The 20725-nt window shown below is 44.5% G+C and overlaps 2 protein-coding genes across 2 annotated transcripts in view; one reads left to right on the top strand and one right to left on the bottom strand.

Annotated features, from left to right (window-relative positions):
• LOC123482279 (tyrosine-protein phosphatase non-receptor type 11-like) overlaps positions 1 to 20725 on the bottom strand; it is a 48691-nt gene that overhangs the window by 19548 nt on the left and 8418 nt on the right. The gene's annotated exons all lie outside the window — the stretch shown is intronic.
• LOC121545979 (uncharacterized protein C14orf119 homolog) lies at positions 9132 to 9847 on the top strand. The gene has a single exon (XM_041856940.2). The coding sequence runs from the start codon at positions 9143 to 9145 to the stop codon at positions 9755 to 9757; it is 615 nt and encodes a 204-aa protein (XP_041712874.1). The 5' UTR covers positions 9132 to 9142; the 3' UTR covers positions 9758 to 9847.

Here is a 20725-nt window from a genome sequence, read left to right as displayed (position 1 = left end):
TGTACCGTCAAATCTTGGGTGAGAACCTCCTTCCCTCAGCCAGGGCATTGAAAATGGGTCATGGATGGGTATTCCAGCATGACAATGACCCAAAACACACGGCCAAGGCAACAAAGGAGTGGCTCAAGAAGAAGGACATTAAGGTCCTGGAGTGGCCTAGCCAGGCTACTGTGCACAGTATTGCACCTACACTACGTTGGAGAATGATTCCAGAGACATCATCTCCATAGTGAACATTGACAAGAGGGAGACCCAGAGAAACTCTGTCATCATGGAGAAAGAGGCTTTCATTAGGACCATGGATCAGCTGATTAAGGAGATCCCACTAAAATATATTTCTGCTCTAATGAGTAAGTTTGGTTATGATCATGCACATCTAACATATTTATTTAGCAAAATGTAATCGTTTTAGAAATAATAATATATCGCTCATATCTATTCAGACCCAGCGAAAGGAAAATATAAAGACAGCAGAATACAGCACTCTCTCTATATGTGGCATGGAGCCAAGAACCTGGCCAAGAAAATCCAAGCAGTGAGTATGTAATGAAAGATATTACATTGTATATATATACACTGCTCAAAAAAATTAAGGGAACACTAAAATAACACATCCTAGATCTGAATGAATGAAATAATCTTATTAAATACTTTTTTCTTTACATAGTTGAATGTGCTGACAACAAAATCACACAAAAGTTATCAATGGAAATCAAATTTATCAACCCATGGAGGTCTGGATTTGGAGTCACCCTCAAAATTAAAGTGGAAAACCACACTACAGGCTGATCCAACTTTGATGTAATGTCCTTAAAACAAGTCAAATTGAGGCTCAGTAGTGTGTGTGGCCTCCACGTGCCTGTATGACCTCCCTACAATGCCTGGGCATGCTCCTGATGAGGTGGCGGATGGTCTCCTGAGGGATCTCCTCCCAGACCTGGACTAAAGCATCCGCCAACTCCTGGACAGTTTGTGGTGCAACGTGGTGTTGGTGGATGGAGCGAGACATGATGTCCCAGATGTGCTCAATTGGATTCAGGTCTGGGGAACGGGCGGGCCAGTCCATAGCATCAATGCCTTCCTCTTGCAGGAACTGCTGACACACTCCAGCCACATGAGGTCTAGCATTGTCTTGCATTAGGAGGAACCCAGGGCCAACCGCAGCAGCATATGGTCTCACAAGGGGTCTGAGGATCTCATCTCGGTACCTAATGGCAGTCAGGCTACCTCTGGCGAGCACATGGAGGGCTGTGCGGCCCCCCAAAGAAATGCCACCCCACACCATGACTGACCCACCGCCAAACCGGTCATGCTGGAGGATGTTGCAGGCAGCAGAACGTTCTCCACAGCGTCTCCAGACTCTGTCACGTCTGTCACGTGCTCAGTGTGAACCTGCTTTCATCTGTGAAGAGCACAGGGCGCCAGTGGCGAATTTGCCAATCTTGGTGTTCTCTGGCAAATGCCAAACGTCCTGCACGGTGTTGGGCTGTAAGCACAACCCCCACCTGTGGACGTCGGGCCCTCATACCACCCTCATGGAGTCTGTTTCTGACCGTTTGAGCAGACACATGCACATTTGTGGCCTGCTGTAGGTCATTTTGCAGGGCTCTGGCAGTGCTCCTCCTGCTCCTCCTTGCACAAAGGCAGAGGTAGCGGTCCTGCTGCTGGGTTGTTGCCCTCCTACGGTCTCCTCCACGTCTCCTGATGTACTGGCCTGTCTCCTCGTAGCGCCTCCATGCTCTGGACACTACGCTGACAGACACAGCAAACCTTCTTGCCACAGCTCGCATTGATGTGCCATCCTGGATGAGCTGCACTACCTGAGCCACTTGTGTGGGTTGTAGACTCCGTCTCATGCTACCACTAGAGTGAAAGCACCGCCAGCATTCAAAAGTGACCAAAACATCAGCCAGGAAGCATAGGAACTGAGAAGTGGTTGGTGGTCACCACCTGCAAAACCAGTCCTTTATTGGGGGAGTCTTGCTAATTGCCTATAATTTCCACCTGTTGTCTATTCCATTTGCACAACAGCATGTGAAATGTATTGTCAATCAGTGTTGCTTCCTACGTGGACAGTTTGATTTCACAGAAGTGTGATTGACTTGGAGTTACATTGTGTTGTTTAAGTGTTTCCTTTATTTTGTTGAGCAGTGTATTTTTACTTTTATGATGTGACGATGTTGCTCCAGTGTTGGAATTGTTATCATATCTAGACAGCACAGATTAAAGGCCAGGCAGAACTCATCCTGTGGACGAAGGAGGTTGTCAACCACTTTTGGTGGTGCTGTAAAAGGGCGGACACATACAAGGAGTTTATTGTAAGTCATATTTATCTTGTCTTATTTATTACTCTCATGTATGTGTTATGTTTGAGTGATGATGTACTTACTGTATTGTGCTTAGCTGTGAGCTAGCACTTGTCCCTGAGTTGCTGAAATCATATCTGCAATAGGCAAAGTGGGTAATGTCACTGCATGTTTCAGGACCTGTGGAGAGGTGTTATTCACAATGTTGTGAATGAACACACATGGACACTGGGACATTGTGAACATGACTGCCTGGGGGACAAGCACACCAAGGAATGGATCAAAAAGGGCTCTCCAGCACATCAGGCTCTCACAGACATCGTCCTCAACACAAGGTGGCTGAAGGATCTTCATAAATACCTGAACTTCAGGTGGGTTACATTTTCTCAAGAATCCTTCCCCCTATTTAGCAATTGGTTACAGATAATGGTCCATTATGCATTACTGCAGTACTGTCCTCGGGGACCACCAGAAAATATATAACAATATTGGTCTATTGGTCACAGAGGAGATGGTTGGGAAACCCTGCATTAGGGTGATGTTTGACATGCACACAGCCAAAGGTGGTGACAATTTAGTTGATTTCATGACGCATTCATTATGACTGGTCTGTGTTCTTTTTTGTGTGTCCTACCAGAACCATATTCTGATGTACGCCAGCAAGCGCTTTTCCTTTTCACCACCAGTCTATGAAGCCAGAACACTGCTGGCAGCACTAGATTACAACTTCCACAAGAACAGACCAGCCAGGCAGAACGCAGATGTAACCAAGATGTAAGTCCCCACTCTATTTGAAGTTGATAGGTTAGTGTCACGCCCTGGCTCTGGGGACTATGTTATGTTGAGCCAGGGTGTGTAAGTCTATGTTTTGTATATCTATGTTGGCCTGAGTGACTCCCAATCAGAGGCAACGAGTGTCAGCTGGTTGTCTCTGATTGGGAGCCATATTTAACTATCGGTCTTTTCACTTTGTGTTGTGGTTTCTTGTTCCTTTTGGTTTGTGTGTATCGAAGGACTTCACGTTTCGTTCGTTGTTTTGATCGGGTGATCTCTTTAATAAATAATATGTACGCATTCAACGCTGCGCATTGGTCCTCCTCCTTAAGCGAACGTGACAGAAGAAACCACCAAGACAGGACCAAGCAGCGTGAAGAGGAGAGTGGATGGACCTGGGATCAGTGGAGTAGGAGTCTCAACTGGGCCCAGCCAAGCGAAGACAGAAAGGTTGGACTTTGAAGCAGTGGAGTGAGAGTCTGGCGAGAACTAGGGAGGCCTGGTCCACGGGAGGAGAGAACCCCAGAACATTTTTAGGGGGGCTCACGACGTGGGACGACGGGGCAGCCGGAGGCCGCGATGGAGCGGTCCAGCGGGTGTGCAGAGGAGGCCGCCAGGTTAAGGGGGCCACTGGTCACAGAGGAGAGGGAAAGTGTGGAGGCACGGCGAGAGGTACTGGGGTGTATTACCAGTCCGGTCCGGCCCGTTCCTGATCCCTGCATAGGGCCAGTGGCGTGTGTCCCCAGTATGGTTCGGCCTGTTCCTGCCTCTCGCACCGAGCCTGTGGTGCGCGTCGTCAGCCCTGTCCGGCCCGTTCCTGCTCTCCGTACCAAGTCGGTGGTGTGCGTCGCCAGCCCGGTCCGGCCCATTCCTGCTCTCCGCACCAAGTCTGTGGTGCGCGTCGCTAGCCCAGTCCGGCCCATCCAAGCTTCCCGCACCAAGCCAGTGGTGTGCGTCGTCCAGTCCGGCACGGCCCGTGCCTGCTCTCCGCACCAAGTCTATGGTGCGTTTGCGTCAGCCCTGTCCGGCCCGTTCCTGCTCTCCGCCCACCAAGTCTGTGGTGCGCGTTGCCAGCCCAGTCCGGCCCATCCAAGCTCCCGCACCAGGTCAGTGGTGCGCGTCGTCCAGCCCGGTCCGGCTCATTCCTGCTCCCCGCACCAAGTCAGGGGTGCGCCTCGTCAGCCCGGTCCGGCCCGTTCCTCCTCCACGCATCAAGCCAGGGTGTGCGTCGTCAGTCCAGCACAACCCGTGCCTGGGTCATGTCCGAGCCGGATCCGCCGCCGAGGCGGAGTGCCCACCCGGTCCCTCCCCTGTTGTGGTTGTTTGGCGCGGCGGAGTCCGCGCCTTTGGGGGTACTGTCACGCCCTGGCTCTGGGGACTATGTTATGTTGAGCCAGGGTGTGTAAGTCTATGTTTTGTATATCTATGTTGGCCTGAGTGACTCCCAATCAGAGGCAACTAGTGTCAGCTGGTTGTCTCTGATTGGGAGCCATATTTAACTATCGGTCTTTTCACTTTGTGTTGTGGTTTCTTGTTCCTTTTGGTTTGTGTGTATCGAAGGACTTCACGTTTCGTTCGTTGTTTTGATCGGGTGATCTCTTTAATAAATAATATGTACGCATTCAACGCTGCGCATTGGTCCTCCTCCTTAAGCGAACGTGACAGTTAGAGAAGGAAGTTTTGAACAACAGAACTGCCCCACGCACCTCTTCGCACTCACACATTGGCCAAACACAGGGTCTTTCTAAATGAATATTTCCTGAATTGCTTACATCCTCTCTCCTTCCTCCTTTTCAAAACCTTTGGAGAAGAGGGTCAGACGGGAGTGACCCTGGACCTTCTTCTACCATATGATTGAGAAGTAGGCAAGGACGTGGGATGCAAGAAAAATGGAGTCATTGAATATAAACAGGAACTTCTAAGTGTATTTGCAGTGTATTGTAAACCATCCAATCTCCTTTCTCTAAACCATTGAGGGAGGTGATGCACAACCTTATGTTCTGTTGTACTCCGATTACAAGATCTGTGACCTTACTAATTGTCCTTGAAAGTACATATTTCATATTTTATAACACAATGCATACTCTCAAATTACGTTGATTTATAGCTATAGAAGACTGTATAAAAAAAAAGCAAAATGTTGGAGTGTCTACTCACTAAAGACTAAGAAGACATATGGATACTTTCCGGACCTCCAATGCAAGATTTTGAGGAAGCGGTTGGAATCTGGTGGCAGGATGCCAAGGAGAAGAACCCAAAGGCCCGGAAGACCCTAGAAGAGTTGGACTCCTACCCCCTATTCCTCCACCAACAACTGAGGAACTTGTGCAATCACAAGTGAGAAGAGGCCTAGGTATGTAAGAAAATTGAAGGCAGGAATATCAGGTAGAATTGCATCAGACCTCAGTGAGTTAAACAAAGCCTGTAGGAGATGATACCTATGCAGTCAATGAATAGTTGTATTTTTATAATTTCATGGTATCGGTACACTAAACACAGAGCAGACCATCCCCCTCCCCAAACCCCTTGCTTCACACCGGAACCTTATTTTGATTTAGATTGTGGTCGGTGGTGTACATGTGAGGTCATTTGAATGGAGTGATCATGTGATGACAGTGGGCCTTTAAACAGTTTGTTCAGATGAAATCTATAGAGGTCTTTACACAGCTACGTCTTACCCGGAACACCTGTCAGCCATAGCTCTATTAAAATATATTGTTGGCCTCTTTTCCCTCCTCTAATCCTCCCATCCCTGTGTTCATGGGGCTCTACCTGCCTCTAGGGGTGTATATTATGTCTGGGCTGACACACACATATTTTATTTCTTGTTAGGTGACAAGTGACACAAGGTTCTGGATCATATGTGTTTTTGATCTGGTTATATTCTGAGTTTCTGTTTTAGCCATTTATCAGTTGACCATTTTTCTTGGTAGCTAAGGGTTAACTTGCGTTTGATCATGTTCACATTGCATTTTAACTCCTTAAAGCTGGTCGTCTGCAACCCCCAGGACGCACCTCTTTTGTTATTTCATTTGTAACGAAACCCAACACTTTTTCTCACTTCTCTTTTGGGGTCGAGTTGATCCAGATCAAATACTAATGATGATGATGCTTGTTCAGTAGAACATTTCTTTTAAACGTTGTCCCTGCTACCACAACTGTTTATCTACAACTAGCTAGCAGCTGACTACTCTGCTGTTTACATTCTAGCTCTCTCACGCACGCTCCCTCATGCCCAAGCGCTTTCTCTCGCATCTATGCGCTTTCCCACTCTCTCACAACCATATATTGTGTATATATAAACAACACAAGAAGCGGGGGGAAGCCTGGGGTCATGGACGACTCGCTGATTACCACTTTAAATATGTCATTGAGTTCATTTGTCCAGGGTTAGTTATGTGTTTTATATCCCAGTTGAAAACCCCTCTGGAATATCGGTACCATAACCTAATAATTTCATGCCTCTGTCTTATTTCACTGGACATCCCATGTATAGCAAGGAGTAAGTTCTCATTTACCTGCATAGACCTGGCACAAGTCATTGTTGTTAACTGTTGTTTTGAGGGTGACATTTCAACTGTAGAATTATGTCAATGGTAACCAATTTTCAATATAGACAAACGTGGTCTAAAATGTGTAAAATTGTGCCTTTTGAAACTTTATATCCAGAATAAAAAAATAATAAATGCAAACAAACAAATGTAAAATTATTATTTATTCAAGCACACTTTCAGATGTACAGTATAAATAAAATCTGACATTTTCCCATTTAAACTTTGTGTGCCAGGAGAAAGTGCAGTGATGACACTTTTGGTGAGAAATAAACTAACAACCTTTTAGAACGTTTGATATGACATGGTTTGCCCAGTAAGAAGGTTTTTGATGTCCTGAAGATGCACCTGGCAGGTGTTTGTGTGTGGAGAATGCAAACTGAGGGAGAGGTTGTGTTCTATTCACAGCAAGTGACATGATGCCATACTAATGTCATACCAATAAGTGTCTTGTAACGGACACTCTTTGGGCATAACACTAGTATGTTATCATGCCAAACGCTTTGAGAATCCTAGCGCCCAGGGTGGAACCCAGTGTACAGTCGTGGTCAAACGTTTTGAGAATGACACAAGTATTGGTCTTCACAAAGTTTGCTGCTTCAGTGTTTTTTAGACATTTTTGTCAGATGTTACTATGGTATACTGAAGTATAATTACAAGCATTCCATAAGTGTCAAAGGCTTTTATTGACAATTACATTAAGTTTATGCAAAGAGTCAATATTTGCAGTGTTGACCCTTCTTTTTCAAGACCTCTGCAATCCGCCCTGGCATGCTGTAAATTAACTTCTGGGCCACATCCTGACTGATGGCAGCCCATTCTTGCATAATCAATACTTGGAGTTTGTCAGAATTTGTGGGGTTTTGTTTGTCCACCTGCCTCTTGAGGATCGACCACAAGTTCTCAATGGGATTAAGGTCTGGGGAGTTTCCTGGCCATGGACCCAAAATGTCAATGTTTTGTTCCCCGAGCCACTTAGTTATCACTTTTGCCTTATGGCAAGGTCTCCATCATGCTGGAAAAGGCATTGGTCGTCACCAAACTGTTCTTGGATGGTTGGGAGAAGTTGCTCTCGGAGGATGTGTTGGTACCATTCTTTATTCATGGCTGTGTTTTTAGGCAAAATTGTGAGTGAGCCCACTCCCTTGGCTGAGAAGCAACCCCACACATGAATGGTCTCAGGATGCTTTACTGTTGGCATGACACAGGACTGATGGTAGCGCTCACCTTGTCTTCTCCGGACAAGCTTTTTTCCAGATGCCCCAAACAATCGGAAAGGGGATTCATCAGAGAAAATGACTTTACCCCAGTCCTCAGCAGTCCAATCCCTGTACCTTTTGCACAATATCAGTCTGTCCCTGATGTTTCTCGCTGCCCTTCTTGACACCAGGCCATCCTCCAAAAGTCTTCGCTTCACTGTGCGTGCAGATGCACTCACACCTGCCTGCTGCCATTCCTGAGCAAGCTCTGCACTGGTGGTGCCCCGATCCCGCAGCTGAATCAACTTTAGGAGATGGTCCTGGCGCTTGCTGGACTTTCTTGGGCACCCTGAAGCCGCATCCACAACAATTGAACCTCTCTCCTTGAAGTTCTTGATGATCCGATAAATGGTTGATTTAGGTGCATTCTTACTAGCAGCAATATCCTTACCTGTGAATCCCTTTTTGTGCAAAGCAATGATGACGGCACGTGTTTCCTTGCAGGTAACCATGGTTAACAGAGGAAGAACAATGATTTCAAGCACCACCCTCCTTTTAAAGCTTCCAGTCTGTTATTCTAACTCAATCAGCATGACAGAGTGATCTCCAGCCTTGTCCTCGTCAACACTCTCACCTGTGTTAACGAGAGAATCACTGACATGATGTCAACTGGTCCTTTTGTGGCAGGGCTAAAATGCAGTGGAAATGTTTTTTGGGGATTAAGTTCATTTTCATGGCAAAGAGGGACTTTGCAATTCATCTGATCACTCTTCATAACATTTTGGAGTATATGCAAATTGCCATCATAAAAACTGAGGCAGCAGAATTTGTGAAAATTAATATTTGTGTAATTCTCAAAACGTTTGACCACGACTGTACTGTGAATGGGGATCAGGGAAAGTGTCCCTGATTCTCCAAACACAGCAACTGGGGATGACAACTCAGTTTCCTGCACCAAGGGCACCATGCTGCCACATCACAAACTGTGTGTAGGGGGTCTGGTCCCTGACCGCAACACTTCCTCTCTCTGTCTGTAGGCATCTCCCTGCAGTTGCCACAGGTGCAGGTGGTGGCTCACCATTCCGCCGCTGGTCAATCTCTAGGACATCAAAATGAAGAGTCTGGCGTTCGACTAGCCATGTACGACATGAACGCACAGTTACAAGCCTACTAGAGTTGGCGGCAGGCGGACGAGCAATATCCACCATCATGGTCTATCTTGGTTTAGTTATAAATATCTTTGGTGCCAGTGCTGCTGGGCTCAGTTGGAGATTGCAACATGTTGAAAATAAGAACTTGTAAAAAACGGTGCATGATGTCCTGGTTCTTCCATGTCAATCAAGGCTCAAACCAGCAGCCCCCTGGCATGATGCCCCCAGCTGCTGGCACCCTGTCCAGCAGCACACACTATCCCAACATCAGTAGCAACACACTGGATACAGCTAACACTGCTGGACAGGGTTGGCTCTGCACACAGTCCAGTTCGTCTTCACCCAGCCAGGCAGACTTTCTATCTGTACCACAGGGTTTAGTGCCTCCCAGCTTGGAGAACCTATCTTGTACCTCTCTGAACTCAGCGGCAGGCAGAGAGCCCCTGCCACTCTCCTACGTAACTCTTCAGGAGCAGCGTTGTGTATTGAACTGGTTCCTGAGCTGGGGCACTGCCCAGAGGGAACGGTTTCTGCAGGACCTGTTGGGGAAAGCTGTGCCAGGGAAAGTGTGTACCCTCCTCGAGTCGCTCAATACGCTACAGGTTAAGGACAGCCCACCAAATATCTTTGAGTGCCAACTGTGCCTCTGGACCCAATGGTTTGAGTCATGGAGTGAGGAGGAGAGGAACAGTTTCCTGCACATTCTAGAAGAGAGGGACCCGATCTTTGTTGCCCACTTCTACAGAGGTGTAGCTGGGACAGCAGGCAGGGATTGAGGGATACGGGAGAAGAGGGTGTAGAATGGATAGACAATGCGTGGGTGGTAGACAGATAGAAACAAGTCAAGTTGGAGTGGTACATGGGGAAGCATATGTGTGGAGACAGTGAAGAATGGGGGGGGGGTGGTTAAGAGCGTTGGGCCGGTAACTGAAAGGTCGCTGGTTCGAATCCCCGAGCCAACTAGGTGAAAAATGTTGATGTGCCCCTAGGTGAAAAATGTCAATGTGCCCTTGAGCAAGGCACTTAACCCTAATTGCTCCTGTAAGTCGCTCTGGATAAGAGCCTCTGCTAAATGACTAAAATATCAATATATAGTACGGTTGAAGCCTGATCTGCAATGTGAAGCTAACTGAAGCTGGCTAGCTTTATAAAAGCCTGAGTAGATCTAGCTTACGTCGTAGTATACCACTCAGGACACCAACGTTTACAGAACTTAAGATAACTGGCAAATGCTTACTTCCTGTGTTATATAACCAAACAGAGAGTAAAACATACAATTTACTCCATCCAGCTCACATTTGGATAAACCGTATCGTTCACCATCAACCATTACACATTTTGATGCTACATTGTCCAACAACAAAATGTACAGAAATACACCACTAGCATAATTGCAAATGATGTCTCTGGTCTGTGCCCGTCTATCACCATCTCCCTCTCTCCGTATATCCTAACTATTCTTTCATACAAATAATGTAAAGAAAATATGAAAAGGGGATTGTGACTCCTCTTGGTATCAAAAGATCAATAGAGGTCAGAACTTTCAACAAAAACAAGTTTTGCGGTTATGTTTAAAAATGCAACATGGAATTACGTTTTTTCCTCACCATAACGTAAATATTTTTCATAATTATGAGGTTAATATGCTAAAGTACTCTGGGTCTAATCTATGAGCTATTTGATTCGCAGGGCCCCTTTCCACAAGTGGTTGCTATAGCAAATGGAATTCACTATTGTGGCTTTTTCAAGGCTTGTTAAAGTGCAGAACTGTGAACCCATTTGTATTAAGCCTACATAAAAAAATAAAAATAAACTGCTAACGTTGATGAAGCCAATTGTAACGATGGTGTGGTGAATCAAAAACAGAGCTTGTGGTCAGTTTTGTATATGCTCAAGGGCGGGTTGAGAATTTCCACAAAACACTGTGTTGAATGTCTGGATACGCTCTTGGAGGAATACAGTGCAATGTTCTGGTATCAGACTTAAAGGCGCAATTTGTAGCTTATTTTTCCACTGTTGCCACGAGACAGAATGCACCAATGGTTGCTGCTTGAACAAACCATAGAGATAGATAGAGGACTCATCTTTGTATCTGTGCCATTATAGCGTCTGTGACAGCATGGGCAGCACCATTGAGGCTACAACCCATAGGAATCCAAACAGTTTACTATTTTAATATGGCGAAGCCCTCAAATGCGCTGCCATGCTAAAATGTAATTTTGGCCACTAGAGGCCTCTCATTCTCTATGGAACAAACAATCACAAACCTTTTTTTGGTCAATGTAATCCAATCAGTGCGCCATATACTCACAAAGGCCCGCTTCCTTAGTGCTGCCAGGTCAATACATGACTCAAAACAAACAAAAGTTGAGCTGTCAAAATATCAGTAGCCTGTCAGTGGCCCATTATGCCTTTCAACAGCAATAGCAGAACCTCAAGACCTAGTTCGCTACTTTATGTTAAAGAATACCACCCTTTCATACAAATGTTTGCTATCTCGATCTGTTGCTTCAGCATCCAAACTATTTAGCTAGGAAAATCATAATATCTAAGAAGCTGCATCCTGATTCTCCACACTTCCCCCAAAGTATGCACTTGCACAATCCCTGTCATGGATTTACAAGCATTGGATTGGACGTAGCTACAGTGATGTGTACTGGTGGTTTAAATTACACCAATACTTTCTGAACACTGTTTACAATTCTTCACTGTTTACCAGTGGAGGCCCCTAAGAGGAGGAAGGGTAGGACCATCCTCAGTGAATTTCATAAAAATACAAATAGTGAAACATTAAAAGTTAAAACAATATATATATTCACGTCACCAAAATAATTGATTTAAAACACACTGTTTTGCAATGAAGGTCTGCAGTAGCCTCTACAGCGCTCTCTGGGCAGAGAGTCCCGTGTAGCTCAGCTGGTAGAGCATGGCGCTTGCAACGCCAGGGTTGTGGGTTCGTTTCCCACGGGGGGCCAGTATGAAAAATGTATGCGCTCACTAACTGTAAGTCGCTCTGGATAAGAGCGTCTGCTAAAATGTAAATGTAGCCTCAACAGCACTCTCTGGGGTAGCACCATGGTGTAGCTGGAGGACAGCTAGTTTCCGTCCTCCTCTGGGTACATTGACTTCAGCAAAAAACATAGGAGGCTCATGGTTCTCACCCCCTTCCATAGACTTACAGTACACAGTAATTATGACAACTTCCGGAGACGTCCTCCAACCTATCAGAGCTCTTGCAGCATGAACTGACATGTTGTCCACCCAATCAAAGGATCAGAGAATGAATCTAGTACTGAAAGCATAAGCAACAGCTAGCTAGCACTGCAGTGCATAAAATGTGGCGAGTAGTTGACTCAAATAGAAAGACAGTTTTGAACAAATTCATTTCTATAGCTATATTCTGTTGTATTTTCTTCACTTTCACTTACTTAGCGAGCGAATGCAGCTAGCTAGTTTAGCCTACTCAAACACCCGGCTCAAACAGAGAGGGATGCTATGTTAGCTAGCTGGCTATGGCTACGCAACACTCTTCCAAGTCAAGGTAAGCTTTTGGTTTTATTAATTTATTGCCACCGGGGCCAGCCGGTGTAACTGCTAAACTGCTTGCTGATGGTACACTGTACTGCATGATTGTAACGGGTTTACTAATGTGCTAGTTATAGTAGCTATGTTGACTATGACGTTAGCTAATATGGTGACGATGTAGGCTGTGTGTAGCGGTTATGGTATGAAGGTTTGGCTTGGAATGTTTTTTTTTTTGCCTGGTCACAGACAGTTGTTGTGTTGTGCACTGAAGTCCACAAGCAAAGGGAAAAGGTGAATGGGGGTGAGTGCGTAGATGCGATAAGGAATTATACAACGAGCAAAGTGATCATGCTGTTTGTATGTGGCTGCTATGAAAGTGTTTGCGTGTGATCAGGGGTGTATTCATTTCACCGATTCTGTTAAAACGTTTCTTTAACGGAAGCAAACAGAACGAAACGGGGATAAACGTACCTGAATTTGTCCAATAGAAACTCTTGTTTGCAACTGTTTGGACTAATGATTACACCCTAGATCAGCTAGATGCAGGCAAGAGTGTGCAAGGCAGTATTGAATATGTCAATGTCTGTCACCTTGATTACTCGACCTGTGCACCTACCTTGTGAACTTTCATTCTTAGGCTAGGTTGTAGCAACATGATGGGTATAGGGAACATTTTAGAACCATGTAGTAGCCTAAACCTATCGATGTTACATTGAGCTGGGTGAATGGAATATGAATGACAGTCATATTATGCTGTAAAAGGCCATGCTCATGCTCATAAAAATAATTGTCCTTCCTAATCTTAAACAGCACTGACCACTGCTATTTACAATTCACTGTTTACAACACTGTAGGGGATTCTTTCTTTTGAGAAAATATCAGAGATAAGAGCGGAATTTTGGTTGAGTGGGAAAAGTATACTTTTTGACACTGACATTTATAGAATCAGTGAGTCACATAGCACATGCATTTCCACAGCAAAATATTGCTTTCCTTCACCCACACTTCACAAAGAATCATGGACAGCGATAAATGCAGTAAACGCAACAATAAGATATCCTTTTATTAAACTCCACACACACAATCTTTGCCAGAACAAGCCTCTATGCCAAGGCACAAAAGTGAGTATTTGGGTATTTACATTTAAATTTTAGTCATTTAGCAGACACTCTTAAATGACTGTATTCATAAGATAAGGACACCAACAGGCATGTTAACACTAGATCTACTTACAAGCCTTGTGAGACTTTCGTACAGCCTTCAAGCAGCCGTGAAACACACATCCTTTCATATTTCTGTTTGATGGCAAAACTGTGGATCCAATTTAACCGGACTCTTGGGGAGCTTGAGCTCAACTGCTGGGCAAACATCTAAAGTCCCTACAACGTCAAACGAGTAAACCAAGTCCTTGGAATGGCGGGACGTTGTCCTGTGCCTTCGCTCCGGACCTTCGGTGCAATGACACTCAGATCAGGATGAATCAGGCTTTAGTGGCGGCTCGTCATTCACAAAGCAGATTGACGTGAGAGATAGAGAGAGACAGAGAAAGTGAGAGAGCAAGAGAAGACAACAGTAGACAGTAGTGGAGCTGATGGAAGAGGGAACAGATGGGGCCAAAGCCACACGAAGCTGCATACATCTGGGGAGCGACACTGCCACAGATTGCACCTGACCCCTTTATCCAGCCAGGAACCAGGCTTTTTTTTCTCTCATTCCAAGCCCAGGAGATTACTGAGGAACTTTTCAAACAGCAGCAGCAAATCGTAACAGATTACAACTGGCATTCACCAAGGGATTAGACACAAATACATGACAGGGGGGGATTGAACAAGGCTCTGTATCATCAAAGGCCCATGCTGTGGCGTTAACAATGGACTGGGATATACAGCAATGAAAGGAACATTTGCCAGTAGATGTTTTATGTGTGTAGAGATCCAGAAACACGCCTGACATTCTGTAGAAAGGGGTCACTTCATGATCCACCTGATTCAAAAACAATCCGTCTGTCACGCCCTGGCCTATTAAACTCTAGTTAGTTTGGTCAGGGTGGGAATACAGTGAGGCAAAAAAGTATTTGATCCCCTGCTGATTTTGTACGTTTGCCCACTGACAAAGATATGATCAGTCTATAATTTTAATGGTAGGTTTATTTGAACAGTGAGAGAAAGAATAACAACAACAAGAAATCCAGAAATACGCATGTCAAAAATGTTATAAATTGATTTGCATTTTAATGAGGGAAATAATTATTTGACCCCTCTGCAAAACATGACTTAGTACTTGGTGGCAAAACCCTTGTTGGAAATCACAGAGGTCAGACGTTTCTTGTAGTTGGCCACCAGGTTTGCACACATCTCAGGAGGGATTTTGTCCCACTCCTCTTTTCAGATCTTCTCCAAGTCATTAAGGTTTCGAGGCTGATGTTTGGTAACTCAAACCTTCAGCTCCCGCCACAGATTTTCTATGGGATTAAGGTCTGGAGACTGGCTAGGTCACTCCACGACCTTAATGTGCTTCTTCTTGAGACACTCCTTTGTTGCCTTGGACGTGTGTTTTGGGTCATTGTCATGCTGGAATACCCATCCACGACCCATTTTCAATGCCCTGGCTGAGGGTAGGAGGTTCTCACCCAAGATTTGACGGTACATGGCCCTGTCCATCATCCCTTTGATGCGGTGAAGTTGTCCTGTCCCCTTAGCAGAAAAACACCCCCAAAGCATAATGTTTCCACCTCCATGTTTGACGGTGGGGATGGTTTTCTTGGGGTCATAGGCAGCATTCCTCCTTCTACAAACACAGCGATTTGAGTTGATGCCAAAGAGCTCGATTTTGGTCTCATCTGACCACAACACTTTCACCCAGTTCTCCTCTGAATCATTCAGATGTTCATTGGCAAACTTCAGACGGGCCTATATATGTGCTTTCTTGAGCAGGGGGACCTTGCGGGCGCTGCAGGATTTCAGTCCTTCACGGCGTAGTGTGTTACCAATTGTTTTCTTGGTAACTTTGGTCCCAGCTGCCTTGAGATCATTGACAAGATCCTCCCGTGTAGTTCTGGGCTGATTCCTCACCTTTCTCATGATCATTGCAACTCCACGAGGTGAGATCTTGCATGGAGTCCCAGGCTGAGGGAGATTGACAGTTATTTTGTGTTTCTTCCATTTGCGAATAATCACACCAACTGTTGTCACCTTCTCACCAAGCTGCTTGGCGATGGTCTTGTAGCCCATTCCAGCCTTGTGTAGGTCTACAATCTTGTCCCTGACATCCTTGGAGAGCTCTTTGGTCTTGGCCACGGTGGAGAGTTTGGAATCTGATTGATTGATTGCTTCTGTGGACAGGTGTCTTTTATACAGGTAACTCCCTTTTAGAGTGTGCTCCTAATCTCAGCTCGTTACCTGTATAAAAGACACCTGGGAGCCAGAAATCTTTCTGATTGAGAGGGGGTCAAATACTTATTTCCCTCATTAAAATGCAAATCAATTCATAACATTTTTGACATGCGTTTTTCTGGATTTTTTTGTTGTTATTCTGTCTCTCACTGTTCAAATAAACCTACCATTAAAATTATAGACTGATCATTTCTTTGTCAGTGGGCAAATATACAAAATCAGCAGGGGATCGAATACTTTTTCCCCCTCACTGTATGTGTGTGTTTTTTTCTATGTGGGGGATTCTATGTTTGTATTTCTATGTTTGGCCAGGTGTGATTCCCAATCAGAGGCAGCTGTCGCTCGTTGTCTCTGATTGGGGATCATACTTAGGCAGCCAGTTTTCCTGCCTGTGTTGTGGGATCTTGTTTGTGTTCGGTGTTTGACTTGTTAGTGTATAGCCTTCCGACGTCACGTTTCGTTGTTTATTGTTTTGTTGTATGTTTATTGTTTAATAAACATGTATGCATTTCACGCTGCGCCTTGGTCTGACCCGTTCATCAACGACCGTGACACCGTCAATAGGAGGAGATGAGAGGAATTACATTTACACGGCTGCTACCAGTACAATACCTTGGTCTTTTTTTAACAAACCTAACGCAATGGTAAATCTAAGCGCTGGCGGTAGCGCTATAGGTCCGGGGGGTGTCAGAAATATTTATGTTATTTTCACAGCCGTTATTATCAGCACAATAGCTGGTGGTAGTGTGAACGGGCTGGGTTTTGATGAATAAACAAGTTGTGGGTGTGACGAGGGCTTGGCCACTCACTTGCCAATCAAGGCGTTTCATGGCTTAATACTATTTACGTTTGTTTCAAGTTCCGTAGGCTATTGACGGTCTTTGCTTTGCATTGTCATCAACTCCAATTCGGCTGAGGGCACAGAATATTCTCGTCCTAGTCCATTTTGGATTGATACTACAGTTGATTAAATAGCATAGGCTACAGTAACGAGTGATAGCAACAGTAAAATACACTGCTCAAAAAAATAAAGGGAACACTTAAACAACACATCCTAGATCTGAATGAATGAAATAATCTTATTAAATACTTTTTTCTTTACATAGTTGAATGTGCTGACAACAAAATCACACAAAAATTATCAATGGAAATCAAATGTATCAACCCATGGAGGTCTGGATTTGGAGTCACCCTCAAAATTAAAGTGGAAAACCACACTACAGGCTGATCCAACTTTAATGTAATTTCCTTAAAACAAGTCAAAATGAGGCTCAGTAGTGTGTGTGGCCTCCACGTGCCTGTATGACCTCCCTACAACGCCTGGGCATGCTCCTGATGAGGTGGCGGATGGTCTCCTGAGGGATCTCCTCCCAGACCTGGACTAAAGCATCCGCCAACTCCTGGACAGTCTGTGGTGCAACGTGGCGTTGGTGCTGGAGCGAGACATGATATCCCAGATGTGCTCAATTGGATTCAGGTCTGGGGAACGGGCGGGCCAGTCCATAGCATCAATGCCTTCCTCTTGCAGGAACTGCTGACACACTCCAGCCACATGAGGTCTAGCATTGTCTTGCATTAGGAGGAACCCAGGGCCAACCGCACCAGCATATGGTCTCACAAGGGGTCTGAGGATCTCATCTCGGTACCTAATGGTCTCACAAAGACACAGTGTTTGGAACCAAACATCTCAAATTTGGACTCCAGACCAAAGGACACATTTCCACCGGTCTAATGTCCATTGCTCATGATTCTTGGCCCAAGCAGGTCTCTTCTTATTATTGGTGTCCTTTAGTAGTGGTTTCTTTGCAGCAATTCGACCATGAAGGCCTGATGCACACAGTCTCCTCTTAACAGTTGATGTTGAGATGTGTCTGTTACTTGAACTCTGAAGCATTTATTTTGGCTGCAATTTCTGAGGCTGGTAACGCTAACGAACTTATCCTCTGCAGCAGAGGTAACTCTGGGTCTTCCATTCCTGTGGCGGTCCTCATGAGAGCCAGTTTCATCATAGCGCTTGATGGTTTTTGCGAATGCACTTGAAGAAACTTTCAAAGTTCTTGAAATGTTCCGAAATTGACTGATCTTCTTGTCTTAAAGTAATGATGGACTGTAATTTCTCTTTGCTTATTTGAGCTGTTCTTGCCATAATATGGACTTGGTCTTTTATTATTTTTTTAATTATTTTTTTTGTCTCCCAGTGTCTACTGGAGACTGAACTAGGTCATGGTGAAATCCCTGGGCAGTTTCCTTCCTCTCCGGCAACTAAGCAAGCAAGGACGACTGTATCGTTTTAGTGACTGGGTGTATTGACACACCACCGAAAGTGTAATTAATAACTTCACCATGCTCAAAGGGATATTCAATATCAATATGTTTTACCCATCTTCCAATAGTTGCCCTTCTTTGCAAGGCATTGGAAAACCTCTTTAGTCTTTGTGGTTGAATTTGTGTTTGAAATTCACTGCTCGACTGAGGGACCTTACAGATAATTGTTTGTGTGGGGTACAGAGATGAGGTAGTCATACAAAAACCATGTTAAACACGATTATTGCACACAGATTGAGTCCATGCAACTTATGTGACTTGTTCAGCACATTTTTTCTCCTGAACTTATTTAGGCTTGCCATAACAAATGGGTTGAATACTTACTGACTCAAGACATTTCAGCTTTTCATTGTTAATTAAATTAGTCAAAATGTAAAAAAACACAATTCCACTTTTACATTATGGAGTATTGTGTGTAGGCCAGTGACACAAAATCTCAACTGAATCCATTTTAAATTAAGGCTGTACCACAACAATTGTGGAAAAAGTCAAGTGGTGTGAATAGTCTGTCTGCAGTCAAAACGAAAGCAACTGGTTTCCATCTACATTTTAGTCATTTAGCAGACGCTCTTATCCAGAGCGACTTACAGTTAGTGATTACATTTTTATACTGGCTCCCCGTGGGAATCAAACCCACAACCCTGGTGTTGCAAACGCCATGCTCTATCAACTGAGCTACATCCCTGCCGGCCATTCCCTCCCCTACCCTGGACGACGCTGGGCCAATTGTGCGCCGCCCATGAGTCTCCCGGTCGCGACAGAGCCTGGATTCGAACCAGGATCTCTAGTGGCACAGTTAGCACTGCGATGCAGTGCCTTAGACCACTGCGCCACTCAGGAGACACATCTGTCTCTTAATTTGTTCTGTTTTAAAAGGTTTGTAATGTACAAAAGTACAATGTAAATAGTGAAATAGCAAACATTAACTAAATATTTCTTAAGATTTTGTAACGTTTAATGACCATGTTGTAAAACGTGTTGACATTGTGCAAGGCTTTAACATTAGCTAACTTAGCTAGCTAGCTAAGCTAACATTACATTAGTGAATAAGGGGGAAATGCTAGCTAGCTTTAGCACCCTGTGTTATTACATTTTACTCACTAAAATAGTTATTGCTAGCTATGAGTCTGAAATGGGGAATAGAATTTGAATGCTTTCTTCAATCTATTCAAGAAAAGTAAAACTGAAACATTTAAATAGTAGTATTCTTCATCAATGTCCTCAGCAATTGTGCTATCTTGCTAACGTTACTTCTGCATTTTTTTAATAGAAAGTTCATATTTCCTTTAACATTCTGTGTTGTGTCCATATTCTTTTTTATAAGTGAGGCATGTTTATAAATGCTTTATAAATGGGACAATAGAAATGACAGTACATTGACTGCATAAAATTCATACATAGACCTTTAATGTTGGTGTTACAGATCAGCGGCAAACTGCACAGTTAATTACCATGACGTGCTTAGCTATAAATGCTTTATGAATGGGAAAATAGATTTTACTTTACTTTGACTGGATTGAATTCATACATAGACCCTTCATGCGTGCGTTATATACCAGTATGACCAACTTAATTGTGATGTGGAGGAGGGCTGTTAATGAGTTACAAAAGAGTTATGATATGACCCTCAACTACACGACTTGATCTGTAAAATTTACCCTGAGGATTCAAACCTGTGAGGTTCTTCATGCACCATTGACCTCAGTGAGAAGAAGAAGCAGAAGGTTAATCACGGGCCAGTCGGGCCTATACCGGCTGGTGGAGGAAATGGGGCTGGTACAGGCTATATATCAGCCTAATTTTTAAAACGTGGTTTGGCCTTTTGGCATATGTGACTGGTTTCAGGAAACTAGGTGTATGTCGCGCGTCACTACTTCACAGGAGCGCCATTTGAACGTAAACTTTTATTTATTTATCAAAATATGTTTTTTGGCAGAAATGCCTTCTGGAACATGTGAACTTTCATGTGCCTTAATAACAAACTTGAATGTCATCTGTAAATACAAATACAATTGTTAAATTACGAGCCTAGTTGGTTTAGCCATGGAAAAAGACAGCAACCTTCCCGCCAGCCATGATTGGCTCCCGAGTGGCGCAGTGGTCTAAGGCACTGCATCTCAGTGCTTGAGGCGTTACTAGAGACCCCCTGGTTCGATTCCAGGCTGTATCACAACCGGCCATGATTGGGAGTCCCATAGGGCGGCGCACAATTGGCCCAGCGTCGTCCGTGTTTGGCCGGTGTAGGCCGTCATTGTAAATAAGAATTTGTTCTTAACTGACTTGCCTAGTCAAATAAAGGTAAAATTAAAAAAAATTGGCTGAGATAATGAGTGGGCTGGACATGCCGAGAGATGAGTTCGGATTGGTCTGCCATGTAACACGCTTCTGTCTATAATATGAGCTGGTCAGTATGTCTAGGTAATCCTTTCTAACGCAGCTTTTTTGAAAGATATCAACTAGAACTGCATAAGTGTTGCTCTCCACTTTCTAGAGGACCGAGTT

This window comes from Coregonus clupeaformis, chromosome 30 (assembly GCF_020615455.1).
Source record: "Coregonus clupeaformis isolate EN_2021a chromosome 30, ASM2061545v1, whole genome shotgun sequence".
In the NCBI taxonomy this organism is placed as follows: Eukaryota; Metazoa; Chordata; class Actinopteri; order Salmoniformes; family Salmonidae; genus Coregonus; species Coregonus clupeaformis.
Note: the sequence above shows the minus strand (reverse complement) of the source record. Positions and strands in the feature narration are given on the sequence as shown.

Coding starts and splice junctions, on each gene's coding strand:
- LOC121545979 (XM_041856940.2), top strand. CDS start 9,143: ATGATGTCCTGGTTCTTCCATGTCAATCAAGGCTCAAACCAGCAGCCC.